The sequence below is a fragment of the Aquarana catesbeiana genome, linkage group LG04 (genome assembly GCF_042186555.1).
Source record: "Aquarana catesbeiana isolate 2022-GZ linkage group LG04, ASM4218655v1, whole genome shotgun sequence".
NCBI lineage: Eukaryota > Metazoa > Chordata > Amphibia > Anura > Ranidae > Aquarana > Aquarana catesbeiana.
In genome coordinates, this window is record NC_133327.1 from 322,503,179 (window position 1) to 322,528,855 (window position 25,677).

At 45.2% G+C, this 25,677-nt stretch overlaps 1 protein-coding gene across 3 annotated transcripts; it reads right to left on the bottom strand.

Moving 5' to 3' along the window:
- Nucleotides 1-890: 890 nt before the first annotated feature.
- Nucleotides 891-7,848, bottom strand: TENT5A (terminal nucleotidyltransferase 5A). 3 transcript variants are annotated; one of them, XM_073626857.1, is made up of 3 exons: nucleotides 7,828-7,848; nucleotides 6,877-7,380; nucleotides 891-6,037 (listed from the first exon to the last, which is right to left on the bottom strand). In XM_073626857.1, exons 2-3 carry the CDS (start codon nucleotides 7,297-7,299, stop codon nucleotides 5,258-5,260), a joined length of 1,203 nt encoding a protein of 400 aa, XP_073482958.1. In that variant the 5' UTR covers nucleotides 7,300-7,380; nucleotides 7,828-7,848; the 3' UTR covers nucleotides 891-5,257. The 3 variants fall into 3 exon arrangements, with proteins under 3 accessions (XP_073482958.1, XP_073482956.1, XP_073482957.1); XM_073626855.1 differs by lacking the exon at nucleotides 7,828-7,848 and adding an exon at nucleotides 7,543-7,797; XM_073626856.1 differs by lacking the exon at nucleotides 7,828-7,848 and adding an exon at nucleotides 7,532-7,797.
- Between the last annotated feature and the right edge of the window lie 17,829 nt (nucleotides 7,849-25,677).

Genomic DNA, 25,677 nt, shown 5'->3' on the forward strand with positions numbered 1-25,677 from the left:
TGACGTCGCTATGACAAGCCTAGGTTCACACAGGAGTGGTGCGGGAAACCGCATGTGAATCAACCAGAAATCGCACTGTAGTCCTGTTCAAATCACAGGCAATTATTTGCAGTGCGATTTGAGCCCATTCATGTTGTATAGGCTCAAAACGCACTGCAAAAGGTATCAGTTTAAAGTATCGGAGCATTTGCACGAGTACAAGTACTCGTGCAAATGCTTAGTATCAGCACAGATACCGGTATCGGTGCAACCCTAATCTATATAGTTCATTAGCATTACTTTTGTAAAGTCAACCTCTATATGACAAGAAATAAATGAGCAAAAAAAAAAAAAAAGGACCAAAGGGTCTCCTTATTCAATACTTTTTAAAGCCCACCTATATGACAAGGAATCAATGAGCAAAAGAACCAAAGGGTCTACTTTTCAAACAGGATACTGCCAAGTAGGATGTTGCTATCTAAGTAATTTACTATATATGTAACTAACTAGAGCTACACATTTGGCTAATCTTGTTACTAACTATAATATGAATGTAATTTTAGTATTTGTTGAGTGTCATATACATAGGATTAATACAATTGCTGTGAATGTTAAATGGCTGCCTTTAAGTGTAAAAACAGAAATGTTGTTTTTAGGTTATCTGTGTTGCTAAGTGGGTACAGAGCCAAGTATTTTTGGCATGTTCCAGCTAGGCCTTTCCCAGTTGACTGCACACATCACATTTTTGCTGAAAAAAAAAAAAAAAAAAGACAGGATTAAAATTTTTCGGCTCCCACCAGGAAGCTGATGAACTAGACTATTCTCGGAATGACTAAATTTCCATGATTTTGTATGATGCTTGCGTTATCACGTATCCATTCTGGATTTAACTAAAGACATAATACACCAAATTAATAGAAAAAAATAACTTTTTATTTACAAAACAAATCCAAATATTGGACGTTGTAAACAAAATTCACAATCCTTTTTTCCTAAAGTACATACACCAACAGCTTGCATGCTTTCATTTGGTCTCCTGCTAGTCCTTAACTTAGTTTTCTGGTCAATGAATTGGAAAGCATAGTGCAGGTAACTCTGAAGAGGCAGTATTCATATTACAGGAGGAAGGAAGGAGAGTAAAAATATGCACAGTCTTCTGAAAGCTGCAACTTTTTTGCAACAGTCTAGTCAAGCTGTTTATTTTTCCAGCACGCGTCTGCCTAACTTCAGGTTACATCTGTGCTTCCCCTAGTTGAGAAATAAAACCACACTTTTGCTGTAAGATATGCAAAATATATTTTCAGCTTTTGCAGTATTATCTAAGACATGAGATCTACAATAAAATATTCAAAACAAAATCGTTTTTTTTTTTTTCGTTTTTGGTTTTATCCCAATAAAATTTTTTTTTTTTTTAATTGGCAAAGTCATCAACCAACAATATAATACAAGTCATGTACAAAGCATTTACATCATTTAAAACTCTGAATAAAATATAGGTATGTAATGTAAAAGCGTCAGTGTTGTAAAGCAAAATAATATTAAGAAAGTACAAATTTTGACACACCCCCCTCCCCCCCATAGACACAACAACCGTGCACTTTTTGTGCAACAACATACAATGGTTTGGCTTGAAAGAGATCTGATGTTTCATCACATTTGTATTAGCAGGTTCATCTCAACATAGATTAGCAATAAATCCATCCGCCATACAAACTGTCCAATGGCTGGTGTTTAAGGAGGCATGTATTTCAAAGGGGGCTTTGTCTCGCTTGCAAATTCTCAGTTGGATGGGAGACAATTCATTCCCACTGATTGCTGCAAGAAATGCCTGTACACAATACTGTATTTAAAAAAAAAAAATGTATTTGGTCATCAGCGTGAAGAAAAATGAGATTTGAGATCATACTAGGCTAGAAAAAAAAAAAAAGAAGAAGCAAGTCCTGTATTTTTTTAATTTTTTTTTTGTGGTTAAGAGGTATGAAAAGCATCTGTAAAAGAGAAATCATTTGAAAAAGTTGTCCCAGCAAAATGAAATGTTGAGATGTGCCTAAAGAATAAAATTTAGCTTTATGTGACCATTAGATCTGTGAAGTAATATTAGATCGTCAGGGGGTAGTGGAGATGCCCAAACTATAGGTTTAAACGTCTTCACCCGAGATGAAATATTTGTGCAATGCAGACAGTTGTGGTAAGAATAGCCCTAACCCCATCACCAGCTGATCCTATTTCCCCCAGCCATCCCCTTCAATTCAGCTCAAAAGCCATGTGAATATAAACTTTGGATACTGTTCCGATTTCGACGTCCGCATCTCAATTTTGATTTACTGTCTGAGGGAATGAGGCATGGGAATCGAGCCTTTTCTTTTCACTATTAATCAAGGAAGGCTCTCCATTGACCAAACATAAAACAGACAGAAGCAGTCACAGAAAAGGCCAGAAATTTCCATGTAAACAGACAGTGGCAGTGCAATAGATTTAGCAGATCCTGCTAAAATTCACAGGAATGGTGCTACAGTAAACAAATCAGATTCCTGCTAACAAAAAAAAAAAAAGAGAAAGTCTTTTAAGACTTTATAGGAGAAAAAAAAAAAAAAGAAGGAGACAGACACTAAATCTAGCAATTTCCAGAAGTTACTGAACAATGACAGGATTTCAATCGTAGCGTATAGCCTCAAAGAAGCCTTGGGGGCCAGACTCAAGCTTTAACCACTAGACTGCCAGAGCTGTCAACAGTTTCTAGGGCCTCTGGTGCTAGGATTGAACATAACCTTATGACAGAATTCTTTCTGTACGCTGTTTAAACCATTCAATACATTTTATTATTTATTTAACTCAATTCCCACTACTGAAATCAACTATTTTTTTTGGCACTAGAATATTACTGATGCTTATAACGCTATCAAGAAAATTGTACATTTACAAAGTTTTATATGTTTGTACCTAACATTTCATTAAATATCACAGGGGCTAAAAAAAAAATATATATATATATATATATATATATATCAGGTCACCCCCCCCCCCCCCAATTGTGTACATCTACAAAGGCAATTAGAATCACTGTAATTAGGTTTACTAGCAAGGTATTTTAAGCTACAGTGATTTACAGTCTTCTGCTAAAGGCCTAGCACAAATGTGTCAGCATAGTTCTATGGAGCTGTGAAAGAATAAATTACTCCAGATACTGAATCTTTCAGCCAAGTCTCTACTTCATCAGATGGATGCAGCAGACTGTGCAAAGCAAATCACAGGGCAAGGCTTTTTGCAGATAATTAATCAAACAGGAGTAAACAAAAGGGGGTGTTGCCTCACCACTGTGGGATGAGCGCAATATGCAATTTGTCATACAAGTTTAACTCCCCCCCCCCCCCCTTTGTCACAGCGAGATCAATGTAGTATTGCTATAGAAAAATCTAAGAAAATAATGCAAACCAATCCTCCTTTTGCCTAGGGTACAGTCTACCCCATGATAAAACAGGGCATCTATCATCAAAAAAGGGTAGCAGACAAATTTTGGTATTACATTGCTTTTTGGAGGATAAAAACAGAACAGAAAAATATGTTGGATTGCAATTTGATTTTTTTTTTTAAATAAGGTTACAGTACTAAAGTAAACGCAGAATTAACATCTCAGTTAAAAATATTTGGTATAATTAAAAAAAAAAAAAATACTGAACTAAAGTAACGTGCAATTCAGCTTCATTTCACATTAAACACCTCTAGTGGTCCTACGATGCATCAATGCATTCATTATAACAAACCTAGCATTATGGAGTTCCACTTGGAATTTGGTACAAGGGGATTTGAAAAAAAGATTTTTTTTTATTATTAAAAAGTTTAGAGTTGTTTGCTCACTTGATGAGGTTACAACATCAATGTGCTTAATATCATTTTTAAATGTTTAAATTTAAAAGGTGTACATGTATGTTTCTATATGCACATACACACAAATTATATATATATATATATATATATATATATATATATATATATAATTTGAGCTGGTGAAATGTACTGCAAATAAAAAAAATAAATATCTAATTCATATTTCTGTTCCACGGACTAATCTTTGTTCTTAAAAAGAGGAAGATTAAAAATATCACTCAGAAGTGTTGATTTCACAGAGTTTCCAGGTACAGGCTTTTAAACCTTATTTTGCAAGGCTCTGCCATTGTAACTCCTGTGTCAAGACTGTTGCACACACAGTTCTTTACAGAAAGATTTTCTAAGTGCTACATTTATCTAAAACCATATTTCAGTACACCTTTGTGCCTTTGGAAAACACACGCTGTGTGAATATGCAAACCTTTCACAAATAATGAAGTCTTTACAACTGTTTGCCAGGGAAAAATATGGCATTCACTGCACTGTTTATCACAAGTTCAAGATTTAGGTTATAGTTTTTTTTTTTTTGTTTTTTTTTTTTCCTTTTCTACTAGAATCCCTGAAAAAAGAAAAAATGTGCGGTTCAATCACAAAGATATGTTCTCCTAATTTTCTGAAGGCAACAGGCACTTTGATACAGTAAATAAACAAGTACACAAATAGGATCTCTTCTCCAACTCTTTCGTTTTGGGTCTGTTTAAGAAATCTTTGGTCCTTAAGCATTAGATTTGCTACTAACTCTCCTATGCATTGTCACATTTGTAAAACGTGATTGATGCAAACATGTGGAAAGATAATCTAGCATCTTTCGCTGAATGGCAGTCTTCAGAACTTTACCACCCTACTGCAGTTCACTAGAAGGAAGTTATGTCTGGTAAAAAGCATTCTATGAAAGCAGCCAGGTTATACATTCTAAACGACTCAAGATCAAACACTGTAAAACCAAAAATGGTCATTCTAATATGTCCAATGCGTTTTGTTTTTTTTTCCCTTCACGCTTTGCTACAGATAATTGAAATTCTGAAGGAAAAGTTCAGTCTATACTCCCTTTTGCAAAATCCATTTTTACTAGCCAACCTCTTCCTATTCAAATGTTACGTGAGCAGGAACTGCCGACCTGTCCTTACATTAAGCATTCCTTTACTGCATACAGCAGAAGGCTCTCTTAACTTTAAATGACAGGCTGCTTTGTGCTCTGGGGTTGAAACCCAATGAATTAGGTGCTTATCATTTTGATCTTGCTCTCATGAATTCTCTATATGAACCACAAGCTTCACAAAGACTGAAACCTAGAGCAGATCATCATTTCTCAAACTCGCACCCCATTTAATTATTGGGCAAACCCCTGTTTTATATGCTTGGGGAACGTTTTCCTCTAAGGAATCGTTCAGTCTTAATTACAGGGTAGCCAAGTGGAGTATGTATGTTGCTGGCATGTAAAGACAGGCTGTACTTGGGCAATGTAATAATTGCTAAAGTTGGCATCTGCTACATAGGGGGCTGGCTGATAGTAGCACGTTACGTTAGCCACGTTGGGAATAATGTTTTGTTCAGCCAAGACTTGGATGGCTAGCATGGTGATAAGGCTGAGAGTCTGCCTTCTTTCATGTCCCATGAGACATACTGTGCTTTCATTGACCACACCGTGCAGAGTCATAAGATAATCATACTTGCGGTCTTCTAAGCCCACAAAGTGGTTCTGCAAGTAGGACTCCAGCTTCCTTTGCTGTTCTCCAATATCTGAGAAGTCAATGAAAAACCTAGAACACATGTACCTCTGTAGAGACTTCATTTCAGTTTCGGAGGCTGCCCTGAAGCCTCTTACCAAAAGGTTGCAGTACTTGAGAAGGCCACCTCCGCGGATCTCCTCGGGGTTCCTGGTGGCAATGATCTTGTGACAAAGGTGATCAAAGGCTTCTTGGAAATCTCCATACACGCTCTCCCCAATAATGGTAGGATGGAACGTTTCAGTCATCGGGTTCTCAGAGCACTCATAAAAAAGCAAAAGGGAATCCAGCTTGATCTGAAACGAATCGACACTGAATTCAAACTGCCTCCTCAAAGAATCCACAAATTTGAGTTCCACGTTTTTGCCATGGTTATTGGATAGGGAGATCAGGCTCCATCGATCGGAGTCGTTGCAGACTTTTACCATTTTCTGAACGTAAGCTTCCTGGAATGGGAAACACAAAGATAAAGCTGTCAATCGAGAGAGAGAGAGAGAGCGAGAGAGAGAGAGGGGGGAAGAGAGAGCGAGAGAGAGAGAGGGGAAGAGAGAGAGCGAGAGAGAGAGAGAGCGAGAGAGAGAGAGGGGAAGAGAGAGAGAGAGGGGAAGAGAGAGAGAGGGGAAGAGAGAGAGAGAGGGGAAGAGAGAGAGAGAGGGGAAGAGAGAGAGAGAGGGGAAGAGAGAGAGAGAGGGGAAGAGAGAGAGAGAGGGAGAGAGGGGAAGAGAGAGAGAGAGGGAGAGAGGGGAAGAGAGAGAGAGAGGGAGAGAGAGAGAGGGAGAGAGAGAGAGAGAGAGAGAGAGGGAAAGAGAGAGAGGGGGGAAGAGAGAGAGAGGGGAAGAGAGAGAGAGGGGAAGAGAGAGAGAGGGGAAGAGAGAGAGAGGGGAAGAGAGAGAGGGGGGAAGAGAGAGAGAGAGAGAGAGAGAGAGAGGGGAAGAGAGAGAAAGAGGAAGAGAGAGAAAGAGAGAGAAAAAAAAAAAAGGAGAGAGAAAGAGAAAAAAAAAAAAAAAAGGAGAGAGAGATGACGATGACAAGTACCCCCTCCCCCCAGCGATAAGCAGTGACAAATGGATTATGGTGGGATATCGCTTTTTTTGACAGACGGCCAATTAGAAAACAAGGCACAGACAACTAATGCTTGTGTGGAAACTTTGCAGGGAGCCTTAAGGATCTAAAGGTATAGTCGTCCATACTTGTGAAGGGGGGGTGGAAGTGGGGGGAGACTGATCACTTTCTAGGAGTGACATCTGTATAGAAGCCACTATTTGTTGTAGAAGTGTGTACTTACCTTTAGGGTGAGCGGGCTTATCCTTTCCTTGTTAACTCCTTCTGGTAAGAAATCCAGCAGGCAATCCAAGACCACATCCTTGACGGTCTGGAACTCGGCCTCTCCTTTGAGGTCTGCACAGAAGATGAGGTCCAAGTCCTTGTAGCCCAATCCACTGTCCTCATGTAGGATATGACTGGCAGCCGAGCCATTGAGCCTGACATCCCTCACCTTGATGTTCTTCTCCTCCAGCCTGGATCGTACCACCTTGACTATCTGTCTGGGCTTCATCTCCAGGGTGGGGAAGTTGCCCCTGCCGTGGATGGGGATGGTCTCGCTGAGGATGGTGTCCAGCCTTTGGACTTGCTCCCAACTTAGTACATTGCAGTTAGTACTGTCGCAGCACATCGCTTGGACGGTGCCGGCATTCTCCTCGTCTGCCATGGTCAGATGGAGCCTTCTTGCAGGCTCTGATCACTTCCAGGGACACAGAGGATGAGGAGGGCTGCTCGTCTTCGTCTGATCCTGGAAAAAACACACAGAAGCCGATCAGCACAGCAGAGGATTTAGATAATCCGCTACTTAGAGAAGTGCGCAGAGCCTGAGCCCTCTCCTCTATATACACCTCCCTCCCTCCATCCCATCCATCCATCCATCCATACACTCACTCACTCACACAGCGATCACCTGCTGTCACACCGCTGCAGCTGCTGCCTCTGGATCCTTCTAGTGTAGATGCGCTTTTTTTTTCCCAGACTAGTTTATATATGGCCAATGGGGAGTCTCCGATCCTCCCAGACACGCCCCTTCATTAGCATAGCTATGTGCCCGGGCACATCTCCCTATGTGAGTGCGGGATCTCCCCCGGTGGATCAGGAGGAGGGAGGACCTGTCACGCAGTCTACCCCCTTCTCCTTACACTTAGTACTAGTGATCACCTACAATCCCCCCCGGAATGATCAGCATCCAGACCTGGGCTCCGAGGGAAGATGATTGACACTCGCTCTCGTCCAATCACACGCCCATTACGCACATGCCTTTTTCTTTTTTCTTATTTAGTTGCTCTGACGTCAAAGCCGGGCTAATCCACCGGAGGGAGGGGCGGGGCCAGGGTCTCCCTCAATGAGCTGTCAGTGTACGAGGGGACAACGGCGGGTTATCGGACATCTGTCCGTCACTTATCTCTGTATTCCCGGAAGGGGGGGACATGGCCCATTAATGACGGACCATTATATGACACCCTTATTCGGATGAGTCACACGGAGCCGAGACACAAATAAAAGGACATTTGGCTGCCTGTCCCTCCGGGAGTGATGAGGAGTTGTGCGGTGTGACAACAGCGCCGCCTGCTGACCGCCTGCCTGCTCCTACACATTACATGACAGGAGCTGGGGGAGGGGAGTGGGATCCTCGCACAGCAGAGACCTCAATACAACCCAATAAGACGTTCTAGGAATTGATGAATGAACTCTTCCTCTCTATTTACAAAGCCCTGTCAGTCACACAATGTTAGTGGAGTCACACAATGTTAGTGGGCTCACAGGGAGTATAGGGTGTCATTGAGGAAATCTACCTGTTTGTTCAGCGATGGGAGAGACAGGCTGGATAGATAGCTCTCCGCTATTCCCCATACCTACATTGTCTCTATCCCTTCCCATTGTGCAAATACTACACACCTCATAAATATGACACTTTTATTAACGTACACAGCGCTAGGTCTGCAACACGAGGCGAGCAACCACTGGAGTCTGTCATGACTCGTCTATGACCAGGGGCCTGCTCTTCTATTCATATCAGTACAGCTCCATCACCTCATAATACTTCTGAGTAGAACACCATAACATGCCCGAAGCCCACCACTTCATGCCTTTGGTTATCACCGTCACTTACACCCCATTCACACTGAAAGCCCCTGGCCGTTAGCATACCTCACAACTTTTTGAGATAGGAATGAGGGACACCTATCAGCAAAAGTATGCAGGCATAGGACACTCCCCTTGCCACGCCCCCTTAAAGGAGAATTGTACAAAAAAAAACAAAACAAGATTTGATAAACACACAAATGTTTTTTTTTTTACCAATATTATTCCTTTATATTGGTTTTTAGAATTTACAAATGCAGCAATTTAGAAAGCAGATGAAAGGTTTAGCACTGGAAAACACTTTTTGATAGATAAAAAGTGCATTTTATACACATAGATCAGGCCAAAATGAGGAGGAATGAGGGACAGAGGGACATTGCTCCAAATCAGGGACAGTCCCTCCAAATTAGGAACAGTTGGGAGCTATGTGTTAGCGCCAAAGCGCCACTCGTTTTACAGACATCTCAAGTCTCCTGCATTTCTGCGGCAGCTCCCCCACAAGCACCTCGCAATCTCCTGGGAATGATCAGTGCGGCAGGAGGGACAGCTGTGATCACCGATCTCCCTGTATAGCTTTTTAGCCGACAGACGTTTCTCCTTCTCTCCCTCCCACGGCTGTCCCTTCCGCCGCACTGATCATTCCCAGATGTTCTGCGTACTCCTCCCCCGGCCCCCTCCGTGTCCTTCTCCGCCCCCCCTGTTCTACGGCCCCCTCCATGTCTTTCTCCACCCCCCTTGTTCTCCTCCAACCCCCTCCATGTCCTCTACCCCCCCGTTCTCCTCCGGCCCACTCCATGTCCTTCTCCACCCCCTCCTGTTCTCCTCTGGCCCCCTCCGTGTCCTCTACCCCCCCGTTCTCCTCCGGCCCACTCCATGTCCTTCTCCACCACCTCCTGTTCTCCTCTGGCCCCCTCCGTGTCCTTCTCCGCCACCCCTGTTCTCCTCCGGCCCCCTCCGTGTCCTTCTCCACCCCCTCCTGTTCTCCTCCGGCCCCCTCCGTGTCCTTCTCCACCCCCCGTTCTCCTCCGGCCCCCTCCGTGCCCTTCTCCGCCACCCCTGTTCTCCTCCGGCCCCCTCCGTGTCCTTCTCCACCCCCCCTGTTCTCCTCTGTGACCTTCTCCACCACGTGTCCTTCTCCGCCTCTCCCTGTTCTCCCCAGGCCCCCTCCATGTCCTTCTCCACCCCCCCTTGTTCTCCTCCAGCCCCCTCCATGTCCTCTACCCCCCCCTTTCTCCTCCGGCCCACTCCATGTCCTTCTCCACCCCCTCCTGTTCTCCTCTGGCCCCCTCCGTGTCCTTCTCCGCCACCCCTGTTCTCCTCCGGCCCCCTCCCTGTCCTTCTCCACCCCCTCCTGTTCTCCTCCAACCCCCTCCGTGTCCTTCTCCACCCCCCCCCATTCTCCACCAGCCCCCTCCGTGTCCTTCTCCACACCCCCGTTCTCCTCCGGCCCCCTCCATGTCCTTCTCCACCCCCTCTTGTTCTCCTCTGGCCCCCTCCGTGTCCTTCTCCACCCCCCCTGTTCTCCTCCGTGACCTTCTCCACCATGTGTCCTTCCATGCCTCTCCCTGTTCTCCCCAGGCCCCCTCCATGTCCTTCTCCACCCCCCCTGTTCTCCTCCGGCCCCCTCCATGTCCTTCTCCACCCCCCCTTGTTCTCCTCCAGCCCCCTCCATGTCCTCTACCCCCCCGTTCTCCTCCGGCCCACTCCATGTCCTTCTCCACCACCTCCTGTTCTCCTCTGGCCCCCTCCGTGTCCTTCTCCGCCACCCCTGTTCTCCTCCGGCCCCCTCCGTGTCCTTCTCCACCCCCTCCTGTTCTCCTCCGGCCCCCTCTGTGTCCTTCTCCACACCCCCGTTCGCCTCCGGCCCCCTCCGTGTCCTTCTCCACCCCCCTGTTCTCCTCCAGCCGTTCTCCTCCAGCCCCCTCCGTGTCCTTCTCCACCCCCCCATTCTGCTCCGGCCCCCTCCGTGTCCTTCTCCACCACCCCTGTTCTCCTCCGGCCCCCTCCGTGTCGTTCTCCGCCCCTCCCTGTTCTCCTTCAACCCCCTCCATGTCCTTTTACACCCCCCCTGTTCTCCTCTGTCCCTTCCGTGTCAATCTCCACCCCCCTGTCCTCTGGCCCCCTCCGTGTCCTTCTCCGCCACCCCTGTTCTCCTCCAGCCCCCTCCGTGTCCTTCTTCACCCCCCCCCTGTTCTCCTCCGGCCCCCTCCGTGTCCTTCTCCACCCCCCCCGTTCTCCTCCGCCCCCCTCCGTGTCCTTCTTTACCCCCCTGTTCTCCTCCGGCCCCCTCCGTGTCCCTCTCCACCCCCCTGTTCTCTTCCGGCCCCCTCCGTGTCCTTCTCTGCCCCTCCTCGACCCCCGCAGCCGGCTCCTCTCTTCTCCTCTCCCCGGCTGCTGGGGGGAATCTGTCAGGAATTGGAGAGACACAGTGAGCGAGATCACTCCTGTGTCCTGTGATAACTGGGCAGAGTAAACTGTGTTTACTCTGCTCAGTTTATGAATGAACAGGAGCCTCTGTCTTTTGTTCATTTATTTTCAGTGCTGCGAAAGGGACTTGGGAATCTTTGTCCTCTGTCCCTTTTGTCTCAAAGGGGAGATGTCAGGGGTCTGTTTAGATCCCTGATACCTCACCAAAGCCCCCAAAAAAATCTAAAAAAAATTATTGTAAAAAAATTCTAAAACATTAGAGAGTAAAAAAATAAAATAAAAAACTACTGACACCATTCTCCCCTGCCCTACCAACACTGTCCACTGCCCCAACCCCCTCCCCCCAAAAAGTATGATGATGACAATGAGTTTTTGCAGGTTGGGATGTCTGGTTTTAGCGGTGCATTAGCACTGTTTAAGCGGTGCTATTGAGCCGCTTTTTGGTCGCTAGCGAGGCGCTTTTAACCCCTAAAAAAGGGTGTTTTGGGAGCACTGGGCACTGATGAGGCAGTACTGATGGGCACTGATGAGGCAGTACTGATGGGCACTGATGAGGTGGCACTGATAAGCAGCACTGATGGGCACTGATAAGCAGCACTGATAGGCAAGCACCGATGAGGAGGCAGTGACAGGCAACCCTAATGGACACTGATTGGCATCCCTGGTTGGCTTTAGTGGGCATCCCTGGTGGGTCTGCACTGATAATCAATGTACTAATTATCAACGCAGACTCCCCCTGTCAGGAGAGCCACTGATCGGCTCTCCTCTACTCGCGCCTTGTCAGCACTAGTAGAGGAAAAGCTGATAAACGGCACTTCCTGTTTACCATGTGATGAGCTGTAATTGGACACAGCTGATAACATGGTAAAGAGCCTACATCATAGGCTCTTTACCAGGATCAGAGATGCGGTGTGTCTGTGCACCCTCGTAGGTGAGCAAGCAGATTATCCTGTTGGACATTATATGACGCCCAGTCAGGATAACGTAACCACTTTGCGGCTGTCATTCTGCTATATGGCGGGCAGGAAGTGGTTAAACTGATTGGAAACCCTTCAATAAAAAAACAAACATGTTTTACTTACCTGCTCTGGGCAGTGGTTTTGCAGAGAGCAGCCCCCAACCCTCCTCTTCTCAGGTCCCCTGGCAAGTGCCCACCATAGCAAGTCACTTACTAGGCCCCATTCACTCCTCAGCGTTTTGTAGCTCGAAGCTCCAGAATGCTGGAGGAGAAAAAAATCTATAATTCTCTATGGAGATGGTTCACATCTCCATGTCAAATCACCTGAAGCCAAACGCCCGAAGCTCAAACATGTTCTGGAGCTTTTCCTGTAGTTGAAATTGGGCAGATTTGTGTGTTTTGTCATGTGTTTTTGCTCAATTTTCTGCTAATATGATATGAAAGAAAAAAAAAAAATAGTAATATATGAATAAGTGTAAAATAAATACACAAATAACTAAAAATCATCATTATTTAAATAATGAATAAATAAAATAAACAAATAATATGTAATAATAAATAAATAATAATTAAAGTGGTTCTAAATGCAGAAGGTTTTTTATCTTCAAGCGGAGTTCCATCCACATTTCCATTTTGGCACCATCCGTTTTAAAGCAGCAAGTTAAAACCACATTGGACATTTTTTTTTGGCTTGATTTACCTTGTTTCCATGGGATAATCTGTTTTCTTCCTCTTTAGCACCACCTCGGTGAGGTACGTTATTTCCTGCGGCGCCTTGGCTCCTGGGAGATGTGTGTCATCGTTCCCAGGAGTCAGTGGCCATAGCCGCCTGTTAGCATTGCTTTATTTTCAAAAAGGAAATGACACAATGCAAGGCGCTGAGAAGCGCCATTGTGATGGCAACCCAATAAACAATCCGTACGCTGTGCCTTGTGCTTTATGCGCATGCGCGAGACCGGGAGGTGCATGCTAGGTAGCCAACAGCACCTTATCCCAGAAGAATACACTAGTGGGCTTCACATGCCCACAATTAAGATGGGAGCGCGCTGGCAATCGAGAATAAAGATTAGTTTTCCACAGAATACATAACTACAACAGCGGCATTGCATAATATTACCTTGATAGACAGATATTAGTAAGAACATCACAGTGTCTTTTTCAAATAAATAAAAAATAAATAAGGCTGTTACTCCGCTTTTAAGTGTTACTAAACCCAGAACCTGTGTCCTCAGTCCCTTTCTCTGTCTAGAAGGGGAGGTGTCAGTTTAGACCCCTGATATCTCGCTAAAGCCCCCAACAGGGCTGAAAAAAAAATTGCAAAAAGTATTAAAAAATAAAATTGTAAAAAAATTATAAAAAATAAAATAAAAAACTACTGAAAACCCCTCCACCCACCCTGCTGACACTGTCCACTGCTGCCCCAACCCCCCCCCCCCAAAAAAAAAATAAAAGCATTGTGAAAAAAAATTAAAATCAAATTAACTTGTAAAAAAAATAAATACATAAAAATAAAAAAACTACTGATACACTACTGACGTCTACTGCCCTACTGACACACTTCTGCACATAATACCCACCGTTGTACACTTCGCACTTCTCACCTGCACATATTACCCACCTCCATACACTCCAAACTCCTCTCCTGCACATACTACCCATCTCCATACACTCCATACCCCTCTCCTGCACATACTACCCACTGCCATACACTCTGCACTCCTCTCCTGCACATACAACCCACCTCCATACACTCTGCACTCCTCTCCTATACATACTACCCACCTCCATACTCTCCGCACTCCTCTCCTGCACATATTGCCCACCTCCATACACTTCATACTCCTCTTCTGCACATACTACCCACCACTATACACTCCACACTGTACATTCCTTGTTTAACATTACTGCATTCTGTATTCTGACGTAAGTCATCTCAGACTATTAAACCACATCCCATTTAGCCACGCCCAATATTTGGTGCAATTTAAGCCACGCCCACACTTTGCTGCGGCGCGCTATGCCTAGTGCCCACTTTTCGTGCCTAGGGCCCACTTTTTATCTTGCACACGGGCCCACTGATTTCATGATACGCCCCTATGGTTGGCTCTATATAAATCCTGTATAATAATAATAATAATAATAATAATAATAATAATCATTGTATTTTGACAGCGGGGAAGGTTTAGAACACAATAGCACAGCAGGGAGGATTCCCCCATCCACATCAAATGTGTGGATGGGGTAATTGGATCATTTTTTTTCTTATTCAACCCACTGGTTAACCTCCTCGCGTCTGCGCTATAGCCGAATGGTGGCTGCAGAGCGGAGCTACATTGTCGGGACGCCGTCATATGACATCCTCCTGTGCATGAGCTGCCTGTCAATGAGTCAATGAGACTCGGCTGATCACAGATTGGATCCCGGGCCCTTACCACGTGATCAGCTGTCATCCAGTAAACAGAAGAACAGTAATCTGTTTTTTTTGCCCAGCTTCTGTGAAAGGGACATCGGTCCCGAAGAGGAAGAGCCACCTCATCTGTGCCACCTGCCAATGCCCACCAGTGCCAGCTATCAATGCCCACCATTGGTGCTAATCAGTGCCCATTTGTGCCTCATCATCAATGCCACCTAGCAGTGCTGCCTATCAGTGTCACCTACCAGTGCCCATCACTGCCACCCATCAGTGCCAATCTCTGCCACCCATCAGTGCCACCTATCAGTGCCACCTATAAGTGCCTTTCAGTGCCACCCATCAGTGCCACCTATTAGTGCCACCTCTCAGTGCTCACCAGTGCCACCTATCAGTGTCCACCAGTGCCCACCAGTGCCACCTATCAGTGTCCATCAATGCCACCTTATCAGTGTCCATCAGTGCAGCCTATCAGTGCCAATCAGTGCAGTCTCATCTGCGTACATCAATGAAGGAGAAAAATTACCTGTTTGCAAAATTTTATAACAAAATATAAAACTGTTTTGTTTGTTTTTTTTTAATTTTCTGTCTTTTTTTATTTTTTAACAAAAAATAAAAAACTCAGCGGTGATTAAAAAAGAAAGCTCTATTTGTGGGAAAAAAATGATAAAAGTTTAATTTGGTTACAGTGTTGTATGACCGCGCAATTGTCAATCAAAGTGTGACAGCACTGAAAGCTGAAAATTGGTCTGGGCAGGAAGGGGGTTTAAGTGCCCAGTAAGCAAGTGGTTAAACAAAAAAAATGATGAATGTATGGGCTGCCTAATGAGTGCTGCAGCAACAACAAGCTGAACACTGGAAACTTCACAGAACAGTGTACGTATTTGCCAGCACAGTTGTGTGGCTCCAAAATTTTGCACTTCTACGCTGTGATGTGATCATTCTTCAGTAACAACCATTTGGACGTTATTTGAAGATCCGTGGTGTGCTGGCAAATATGTACAGTGGCTGTATGGACAGCGGCCACTATGACATCCCTGTGGGTATGTGTCCCCGAACTCACTCTGCGTGTGTTCGGGTCCGTGCACCCACACGGATGTTGAATCAGGAGAAGTGCCTGTGTCCATGCAGCTACTGTGTCCCAATAGATATCAATAGGACTGCCTGCACAGGGATGTACGGACACCTGTGTGGGTAAACACAGCCCTGCACAGGCTTATAGTATTGTAAATGTAGCACCCTCTAGTGTGCTAGAAGGATAGTGCATGTTTTTTGTGAGAGTAGGTACATTTCCAGGCTTGGCTGGAAGCCTAGCCTGAGTGTGTTTTGATCTGTGTTGGGAGTGACTCGGGATAGAGCAGGGTGACTCACAAGCAGCATCACCAAGACCTCCCACTTCTTTCCAGAATGTTCTGGTGTTTTCTGAAAAAGTAGGTGGAGCTGCTTGGGGTTTTCTGAGGGACCCTGACCAATCCCCAATCTGGATTGGCAGAGGGCAGGCCTCCTTAAGTATCCAGGGTCAGCCCAGCTGGAGGGAGGAGTTCGAGTGGAAGCTGGAGATGGATTGTTAGGCTGTCGAGGCCTTTAAGGGAGCTCCCTAGTCTGAGGGGATGACCTTGGGCCTGGGGCTCAGGTGTGGACAGGACCCTTCTCACGACACACGGAGGTGTCCTGGACAGGTGGCATGGGAGCAAGAGAGGACAGCGGGAGAGCACTGCCAGAAAAAGTCTCCAGGAGAGGAACAACAGGTCGCAGCCAAGAGGGCTGGTGAGTGACACACAGTTGGGAGAGGACTAGGGAGGTACGCCTGAGAGGACTGGGAGATTGCAGTCTGGGACGGGTGCAGAGCTAGTAGGATGGACTGTGGTGTTATGGGCATTGGAGTGAGAGAGGCAGCTGTAGCCAGGAGGGCTGGCAGGGCCTAAAGATGTGGCACTGTGCTCAGTAGCCACGTGGACAGCTAGCACTAAGGACTACCATATTTTTGCTACATTAAAGGGGCCCGCAGCCCCTGCCTGCAAAAGGAATTTTAACTTGGCCTGGCTGAGTCAGCGTCAGGCCTACTAAGCAGTGCTAGCTGGTCGGGGAAGTGCAAGCAAGTGATGTGCTGGAGGTATTGAGGAGCGATAGTCTGCAAGTAAGTGATGTGCTGGAGGTGTTGAGGAGAGATAGTCTGCTAAAAACATAAAATTATAAAGTAATGCCTCGTACACACGATCGGATATTCCGACAACAAAATCCATGTTTTTTTTCTGACAGATGTTGGCTCAAACTTATCTTGCATACACACGGTCACACAAAGTTGGTCGGAAATTCCGAACGTCAAGAACGCTGTGACGTACAACACGCACGATGAGCCGAGAAAAATGAAGTTCAATAGCCAGTGCGGCAATTCTGCTTGATTCCAAGCATGTGTGGAACTTTGTGTGTCGGAATTGTGTACACACGATCGGAATTTACGCGAACGGATTTTGTTGTCTGAAAATTTGAGAACCATATCTCAAATTTTGTGCGACGGAAATTCCGATGGAGCCTACACATGGTTGGAATTTCCGACAAAAGGCTCCCATCGAACATTTTCCGTTGGAAAATCCGACCATGTGTACGAGGCATAAGAGTCCATAGTGTTAAAACAGAGTCCCTGTTCAGGGAAACATCTGGAACCACCCATGGCGTAGACAGAGACGCAATAAGGTGAGCATGTAATAATCCTCCACCGAACATCAACACACAGGGCCTCTTACCAAAGAAAAGGGACCACTGAGTTACAGGTGGTCAAACAAGCGTGATATATCCACAGTGCCACAGAACCACTTCAATTGGATCATAGCTGGCTGGATCTTGTAGTCTCACCAAATGGAAATTCATAGGTACATGTATGAAATACAAAAAGGCAACTCCTCATGGTGTAGTATATAAAACCAGGGTCAATTTATTTAATAAAAAACAGCCAGGGTACTCACATTTCGTTAGATAAAAGCAGGCATGTCAGAAGCTACAATCTGTCATGGATATCAATTGTTTCCAACCACAAAGATGGCTGCGGTCGGCACGGTACAGCGTCATGGCTTCTGACATGCCTGACTGCTTTTATTTGACGGCTGGCGGTCAGCAAGTTGTTAAAGGAATACTCCTCCTTCTGCACAAAAATAATACAGTCATGGGCAAAAATATTGGCACCCCTGCATTTCTGTCAGATAATGCACCACTTCACCTGGAAAATTGTTGAAATTACAAATGTTTAGGCATTGTCATGTTTATTTCTTTTGTTTGTATTGGTATGACACAAAGAAGTGTAGAACCGAAAAACCAAATCTGACACATTTCACACAAAACTCCAAAAATTGACTGGACTAAATTATTGTCACCTTCTCGATATTGTAAGAAACAATACCGTTGTGTGTTTTTTTTTTTTTTGGAACCCGCAAGGTAAAGCCATAATGTGCTAGTATGCCTCACCAGTGCCCATCAATGCAGCCTCACCAGTGCCCATCAGCGCAGCCTCACCAGTGCCCATCAGCACAGCCTCATCAGTGCCCATCAAAGCAGCCTCACCAGTTACCATCAATGCAGCCTGACCAGTTCCCATCAATGCAGTCTGACCAGTGCCCATCAGCGCAGCCTCACCAGTGCCCATCAGCACAGCCTCATCAGTGCCCCTTTAATGCAACCTCACCAGTGCCCATCAATGCAGCCTGATCAGTACCCATCAATGCAGCCTGATCAATGCCCATCAGCTCAGCCTCACCAATACCCATCAGCGCAGCCTGACCAGTGCACGGGAATCCGAGAGAGGAGAAGAAGAGGAGAGCCAGCCGGATCATCACACAGAGCGGGGATCGCCCGCTGTGACAGCTTTGATTTGAATCGCCCAGCGCCTGCAGTCACACGTCTGGGGATCGGACCAGTGTGCTGTCTATCAAAGGAGCCGGTCCAGGAGGTGGGACTTTGTGTGACTGCGGGTGCTGGATGATTTAAATCAACCTGTCACAGCGGGCAATGCCCTCTCTGTGTGATGATCCAGCTGGCTCTACTCTTCTTCTCCTCTCTCCGATTCCCTGGTCAGGCTGTGCTGATGGGCACTGTTGAGGTTGCATTGATGGGCACTGATGAGGCTGCTTCACACTTGCCCTCAAGCCTTGAGCAGGCAAGTGGAAATTTTGAGGGCTGTCCTAAACGGTGCACGTTTAGGAGATATTTACACTACCTATAGGTAAGGCTTATTATAGGCACACCTATAGGTACAAATTATGCATGAGAGTTTACTCCCACTTTAAACTCACCTGTATCAATTAACAGGTGCTGACAATATAGAAATCACACTGGCAACCAGTTAAAATGGTGAAAAAGTGACTCAACCTTGCAATGCACAACATTTTCAAGAAGTTTACAGCCCATGGCACTGTAACTAACCTCCCTGGACGTGGACGAAAGAGAAAAGCTGATAAAAATTGCAACAAAGGATTGTTCAGATGGTGGATAAAGAGCCTCGATCAGCTTTCAGATAAATTCAAGCTAACCTTCAGGCACAGGGTACAACTGTGTCAGCTCGCACTATACATTGCCATCTGAATGAAAAGGGATGCTATGGTAGGAGACTCAGGAGGACCCCACTGCTGACACAGAAACATCAAAAAGCCAGATTGCAGTTTGGCAAAAAACGTATCTGAGGAAGCCAAAATCCTTTTGCTTTGAATAGACGAAACAAAATTACGGCTTTTTGGTAAAGCCCTTCTTTCTACTGTTTTCAGAAAAAGAAATGAGGCCTTTAAAGAAAAGAATACAGTCCCTACAGTCAAACACGGTGAAAGGTTCACTGATGTTTTGGGGTTGCTTTGTTGCTTCAGGCACTGGATGTCTTGACCGTGTGCATGACATTATGAAATCTGAGGACTACCAAAGAATTCTGGGGTGCAGTGTAGGGCTCAGTGTCAGAAAGTTGGGTCTCTGTCAGGGGTCATGGATCTTACAGCAGGACAATGACCCAAAGCACATGTCAAAAAGCACCCAGAAATGGTTTAACACAAAGCGCATCCCATAGAGCAGTGTTTCTCAACCCGTGGTATGTGTACCCCTAAGGGTATGCGCACCAAGAGCAGGGGGTAAGCCACCCAGAGCTGGCGCCACCAGCGGCGTGGGGAGATGGGAGCTAACAGGGCTAACTACCCAGAGCGGTCCCGCCTCCTGCTCCTATGATGACATCACACTGGTCCAATACCTGGACGTGAGACGTCCATCATAGGAACCACCGGTCCAGGAGGCGTGACTTAGTGGACACTGCAGCGGAAAAGATCCCCACTCCCCACCCCACTGTGGTGGGGAGAGGAGGTGGCTCTCCTCTCCCCATGGTGGCGCTGATGGGCAATGACGACTGGCGAGGCTGTGCTGATGGGCACTGGCAAAGCTGCGCTGGTGGGCACTGATGACTGGCGAGGCTGCGCTGATGGGCACTGGCATGGCTGCGCTGATGGGCACAGGTAAGGCTGAGCTGATGGGCGCTGATCAAGCTGTATTGATGGGCACAGGTAAAGCTGCACTCATCAGGTTGTATTGATGGGCACGGGTAAAGCTGCACTGATCCGGCTGTATTGATGGGCACAGGTAAAGCTGCACCCATCAGGCTGTATTTATGGGCACAGGTAAAGCTGCACCAATCAGGCTGTATTGATGAGCACAGGTAAAGCTGCACTGATCAGGCTGCATTGATGGGCACTGTTAAGGCTGAGCTGATGGGTACTACGCACACTACATCAAAAGTGACATTTGCAAAAAAAAAAACCATGCCATTAAAAATGCCAGTAAATGACATTCATTGGCAGAAAAGGAAGAGCACAGACCCCTCCAAATGTCCTCCAAAATACATAGTAGAGCTTTGTAGGGGTCTGTGTGCTATTTTTTTTTAAACCACTTGCCTACTGGGCATTTTCACCCCCTTCCTGCCCAGGCCAATTTTCAGCTTTCAGTGTTGTCACATTTTGAATGACAATTGCACTGTAATGCAACGCTATACTCAAACATTTTTTTTTTCATTTTTTGAGACAGATAGAGCTTTCTTATGGTGGTATTTAGTCATCACCACTGGATTCTTTTATTTTTTGCTAAACAAACGAAAAAAGACCGAAAATATTGAAAAAAAAAGTTTTTCTTAATTTCTGTTATAAAATGTTGTGAATAAGTAATTTCTCCTTCACTGATGCACGCTGATGAGGCTGTACTGATGCGCACTGATAGCCTGCATTGATGAGGCTGCACTGATTAGCACTGATGAGGTGGAACTGATGGGCACTGATGAGGAGGCACTAATATGCAACACTGATAGGCGGCACTGATATGCAGCACTGATGGGTACTGATAGGCAGAACTTATGGGCACTGATATCCAGTGCCACCTATCAGTTCTGCATATCAGTGCCCCCTATCAGTGCCCATCAATGCTGCATATTAGTGCCTTCTCATCAGTGCCGCCTCATCAGTGACCATCAGTGCAGCCAATCAGTGCCCGTCATTGCAGCCTCATCAGCGCACATCAGTGAAGGAAAAAAATTACTTATTTACAACATTTTATAACAGAAACTAAGAAAAAAAATGTTTTTTTCTAAATTTTTGGTCTTTTTTCATTTGTTTAGCAAACAATTAAAAATCACAGTGGTGATTAAATACCACCAAAAGGAAGCTCTCTCTATCTCAAAAAAATGATAAAAACATATAACATGTTTGCTATTAAAAAAAAAAAAAAAAACAAATGTTTACAATCACTAAGAGCTTGTGAATTACAACAGACTTGCTGGCTGGATCACCAGATGAAACTAGAGGAAAGAAAGCCTAAAAAGGAAACTAATGCAGGCATTAGCCAGTATAAGTATGCTGCAATATAATACATATTTGCTTTTAGTTTAAAGCCCTTTATGAGCTTCTAAATGCCGGTAGGCGGAGACGGACATTGTCATGTGCCTGCTTTGATTGGCTGTCACAGCAGTCACAGAAAGCTTCCGATCGCAAGTATGCATTTCTGGGAGCTTTCCAGTCCCCACTGCTGACTGTGTTGGGGGAGCATGCTCTCAGCACAGGAAAGTGTTTACACTTTGAGTTCTCTTTAGTACTACACCCTTTTGGCTTCTCTTGACCATATACACAATATTACTAAAAGTATTGGGACACCTGCCTTTACACGCACATGAACTTTAATGGCATCCCAGTCTTAGTCCATAGGGTTCAATTTTGAGTTGGCCCACCCTCTGCAGCTATAATAGCTTCAACTCTTCTGGGATGGCTGTTCACAAGGTTTAGGAGTGTGTCTATGGGAATGTTTGATCATTCTTCCAGAAGCGCATTTGTGCGGTCAGGCACTGATGTTGGACGAGAAGACCTGGCTCGCATTCTCCGCTGTAATTCATCCCAAAGGTGTTCTATTGGGTTGAGATCAGGACTCTGTGCAGGCCATTCAAGGTTCTCCACCCCAAACTCGCTCATTCATGTCTTTATGGACCTTGCTAATAAAGTTTATGTGCGTGTAAAGGCAGGTGTCCCAATTCTTTTGGTAATGTGGGAAATCTCTTGAACAGTCAATACAACATATCTTATTTTTTTGTTTCCAAGAGCTGCTCAAATCAGTTCAGTTGTTTGCCACTTGTCTAGGACTTCTTTCACTGCTTTATCTTTTTGGATTTTATGTTTGGCCAAGTTTTATTCAGATAATACTTGGCTGTCATAAAAAGTAGTAAGTTCCAACTTAACTGCTTTAAAAGAAAAGCACTGGGATCAAGGACACACCTGTATATTATCAGGGCTATTTTACTATATGTTCCCCTTCCATTGTCCAGGAAATCAGCTCAGTGTATTTTGATAATCATTAGGGCTCAGTGTGAAGTCGCTAGTGAGGGCACTAATGGAGTTTGATCTCTGTAAAAGAACCAGAGTCTTCAGGTTTTCCATGATTTCTCATCCTGCTCCCTCAGAGGTATAGTGAGTTGTTCCATTTGTTGTATCTCTGTGATCTTAGCTTGACACAGGGGGAGAACCTCATTTCCACATTGCTGGAATGCAAGCTTTAGCAGCATTAAAGCGGAGTTCCACCCAAAAGTGAAACTTCCGCTCATCGGTTTCCTCCCCCCCTCCGGTGTCACAATTGGCACCTTTCAGGGGGGTGCAGATACCTGTATAATACAGGTATTTGCACCCACTTCCGGCATAGATATCCGCAGAATCTGGGGGTATTTATGCCAATTCCCGTCCCCCCCCCCCCCCGCTGTCTGCTGGGAAACATACGGGTCCCAGAGACAGCAGGGACCATCCGTATTGTGCTGCGCGACTCGCGCATGCGCAGTAGGGAACCGGGAAGTGAAGCCGCAAGCCTTCACTTCCTGATTCCCTTACCAAAGATGGAGGCGGCAGCACCCGAGGACCGAGAGATGGTTCGGCCTCAGGTGCCGACATCGCGGGCGCCCTGGACAGGTAAGTGTCCATGTTTTAACAGTCAGCAGCTGCAGTATTTGTAGCTGCTGACTTAAAAAAAAAAATTTCAGCGGAGCTCCGCTTTAAGGAGGCGTGTAAGCACCAAGCCTTTGTGTTTTTTAAAGGAGTGGGAAATAATGCAGTAAGTGGGCTGACAAAGTTCCAGAGGTAAGGGTCTTTACTATATGTTCCACAGAATTATAGAATTCCCTCAACTTGGGGCAGTCCCAAAAGATACATAGAAGGGTTATTTCGTCCTCCACACATTGCCAGCAATGGTTGTGTAGCGCCCTCCCAGCTAGGTGCCAGAGAGTGTATATAGTTTTTGGCTTCTCTGCTTAACAGGGAGGCAGACAGGCAATTTAAAGTGTAAGTAAACCCCCTATCGTTTTCAGCCAAGGAAGCTGCCATCTTTGCCTCTGTTTAATCTACAACTGCCATGATGCTGCACATGTGATTGGTTATAACACCAGCCATTGGATGGTTTGACAGTTTGGTTGAGAGCACAACCAATGGGAGTTTTACATTTCCGGCATGTGCCATAAATTAAACTGTTTTATGGATGGGTTTACTTCCGCTTTAAGTGCTGTCTGCTTAACAGAGAGCTGTGATCGTTTAGTGAGGTCTTCTCATTGTGCTCAGATGCTGCTCATGCTGCCTTGGAGATTTCACACTGGTCCAATAGTGATGAGACATACTGGACAGTGGGAAGAAACCCAGCAGGTGAGAACATGGATGTAGATACAGCCCTGGCCAGTTAGAAGGGGATGCGCCCCAAGGGATGCTGGGTGCCTGTATTTAAGTCTGAAGAGCATAGGGTCTCAGGGTCCAGTCCAGTCCACCTCTAGTAAGAGAGGTCCAGGTGGGGAGGAGGCTGCTGCCTCTCCCCAACACATGTGGCCTCACGTGGTTGACCTGAGGGCCTGAAACCTTGAAGCTACAACCCACGGTTCCTTTGCAAGCTGACTGAAGGAGGATGTCCATGGATCTGGTCTGGTATTACTGGTATAGAGAGTAGCTTGGAAGTTGGAAGGAGGCTACCAGTTTTCCCTGGACAATGAATATCAACCCCCTAAAGGGATCCCAGAGACTGTGTGTGTTGCTGAAATCCTCTTGGTCCTAGAAGTCAGCATACTGGGTGTGTAAGCTAAAGGGGACACTGGCTAGTGTCTTGAGGATATAAAGTCCACGGAGCTCCATACAGTGCTGGACTTTCAGAGCCTGTGCCGTAAAGGTTGATATCATCACGCCGCGGCCACTCATGTAACCAGAGGCCGTAAACCTGGAAGGAAGACCAGGGGATGATGGAAGCCCTCTCAGCAGAGACAGCACGGTGCTGGAGGGCTTCGTTTTAAGGTAAGTCTCTCATAATGTGATAGTATGCGATATACTAGCACATAATGACATTGCCTTGCAGGGAAATCTTTTTTTCTACAACTGCGCTTTACTGCTGCTTTATAAAACCTGATGGTAATGGAATGGGAAGGGCCTGCATCAAGAATAATAGCCAGGGAAGAACATTAATTTATGATAATGCTTTGTGGCCAAACCAGGTAAACACTTCCTTGTGCTACCTGTTTTTAACATTCAATTATGCAAAGAAGATTTAGGTAATTGATATGAACACAATTGACTTCACTTTACACATTAGTAAGCCAGACCCACAGACTTCCCTTGCAGTAGGCCAGCTCATGTATTTGTTGTGCTAATAATGGCACTCTTTGTATATAGAGACATTTTACAGTGCTACAGAAGTGATGCACTTTACAAACCGCACATCTCACCTAAAGGACAATAAAACGTAACCTTTATTTCATATTATGTATAAATATTTCTCTTCCAAATGTATTAGCACACCATTTAGTGTTACTTTCTGAAAATGGCAGTTCTCTAAAAATATATCACTTTACTTTTATAATTCTTCAATCTTCAATGTATCCCCTACTTATCTCCTCTCCTTAAAAATATACAGTGACTATAGAAAAGAATCATCCCATTTAAAATAATCACATTTTGTTGCTTTGCAGCCTGAAATGAAGACAGACACAGTTCTTGTTTTATCCAGCTGTATTTACTCAGTTTAAGTGCAACTTATAACATTCAAGTGAAAGATACAACACCAATATGTCAGAAAAAAAATGTAATCACTGACTTGGATAAAGCATAACCCCCTTGTGTCAGTAGTTTGTTGAACCACCTTTTGCTTTAATTACAGCCATTAGTATGTTGGGATATGTCTCTACTAACTTTGCACATCTAGACTTTTAAATATTTGTCCACTCATCTTTGCAGAACTGCTCAAGTTCAGTTAAATTTGATGGTGATCGGCTGTCACCATAAATCTTCAAGTCATTCTGCGGATTTTCAATGGGTTTTAAGTCTGGGCTCTGACTAGGCCATGCATGGACATTCACCTTTTTTCCTTCAACCACTGTGCGGTCATTTGTACTGTGTGCTTTGGGTCATTGTCATGTTGGAAGGTAAACCTTCTTCCCATTGACAACTTTTTGGCATAGGGCAGCAGATTTTTCTCAAGAATTTGATAGTATTTTGCCCCATCTATTGTTCCTTCTATTCTGACAAGTGCTCCAGTCCCTGCTGCAGAGAAGCATCCCCAAACAGGATATTACCACCGTCATGCTTTACTGTAGGAATGATGTTATTTGGATGGTGAGCTGTAGTGGATTTACATCAGACATAATATTTGGTGTTGAG

Bases quoted from the DNA above. Each gene is read 5' to 3' on its own strand.
- TENT5A (XM_073626857.1), bottom strand. From the start codon at position 7,299: ATGGCAGACGAGGAGAATGCCGGCACCGTCCAAGCGATGTGCTGCGAC. The intron at 6,038-6,876 runs GTAAGTACACAC...TTCCCATTCCAG, and splicing joins TAAGCCCGCTCACCCTAAAG to GAAGCTTACGTTCAGAAAAT.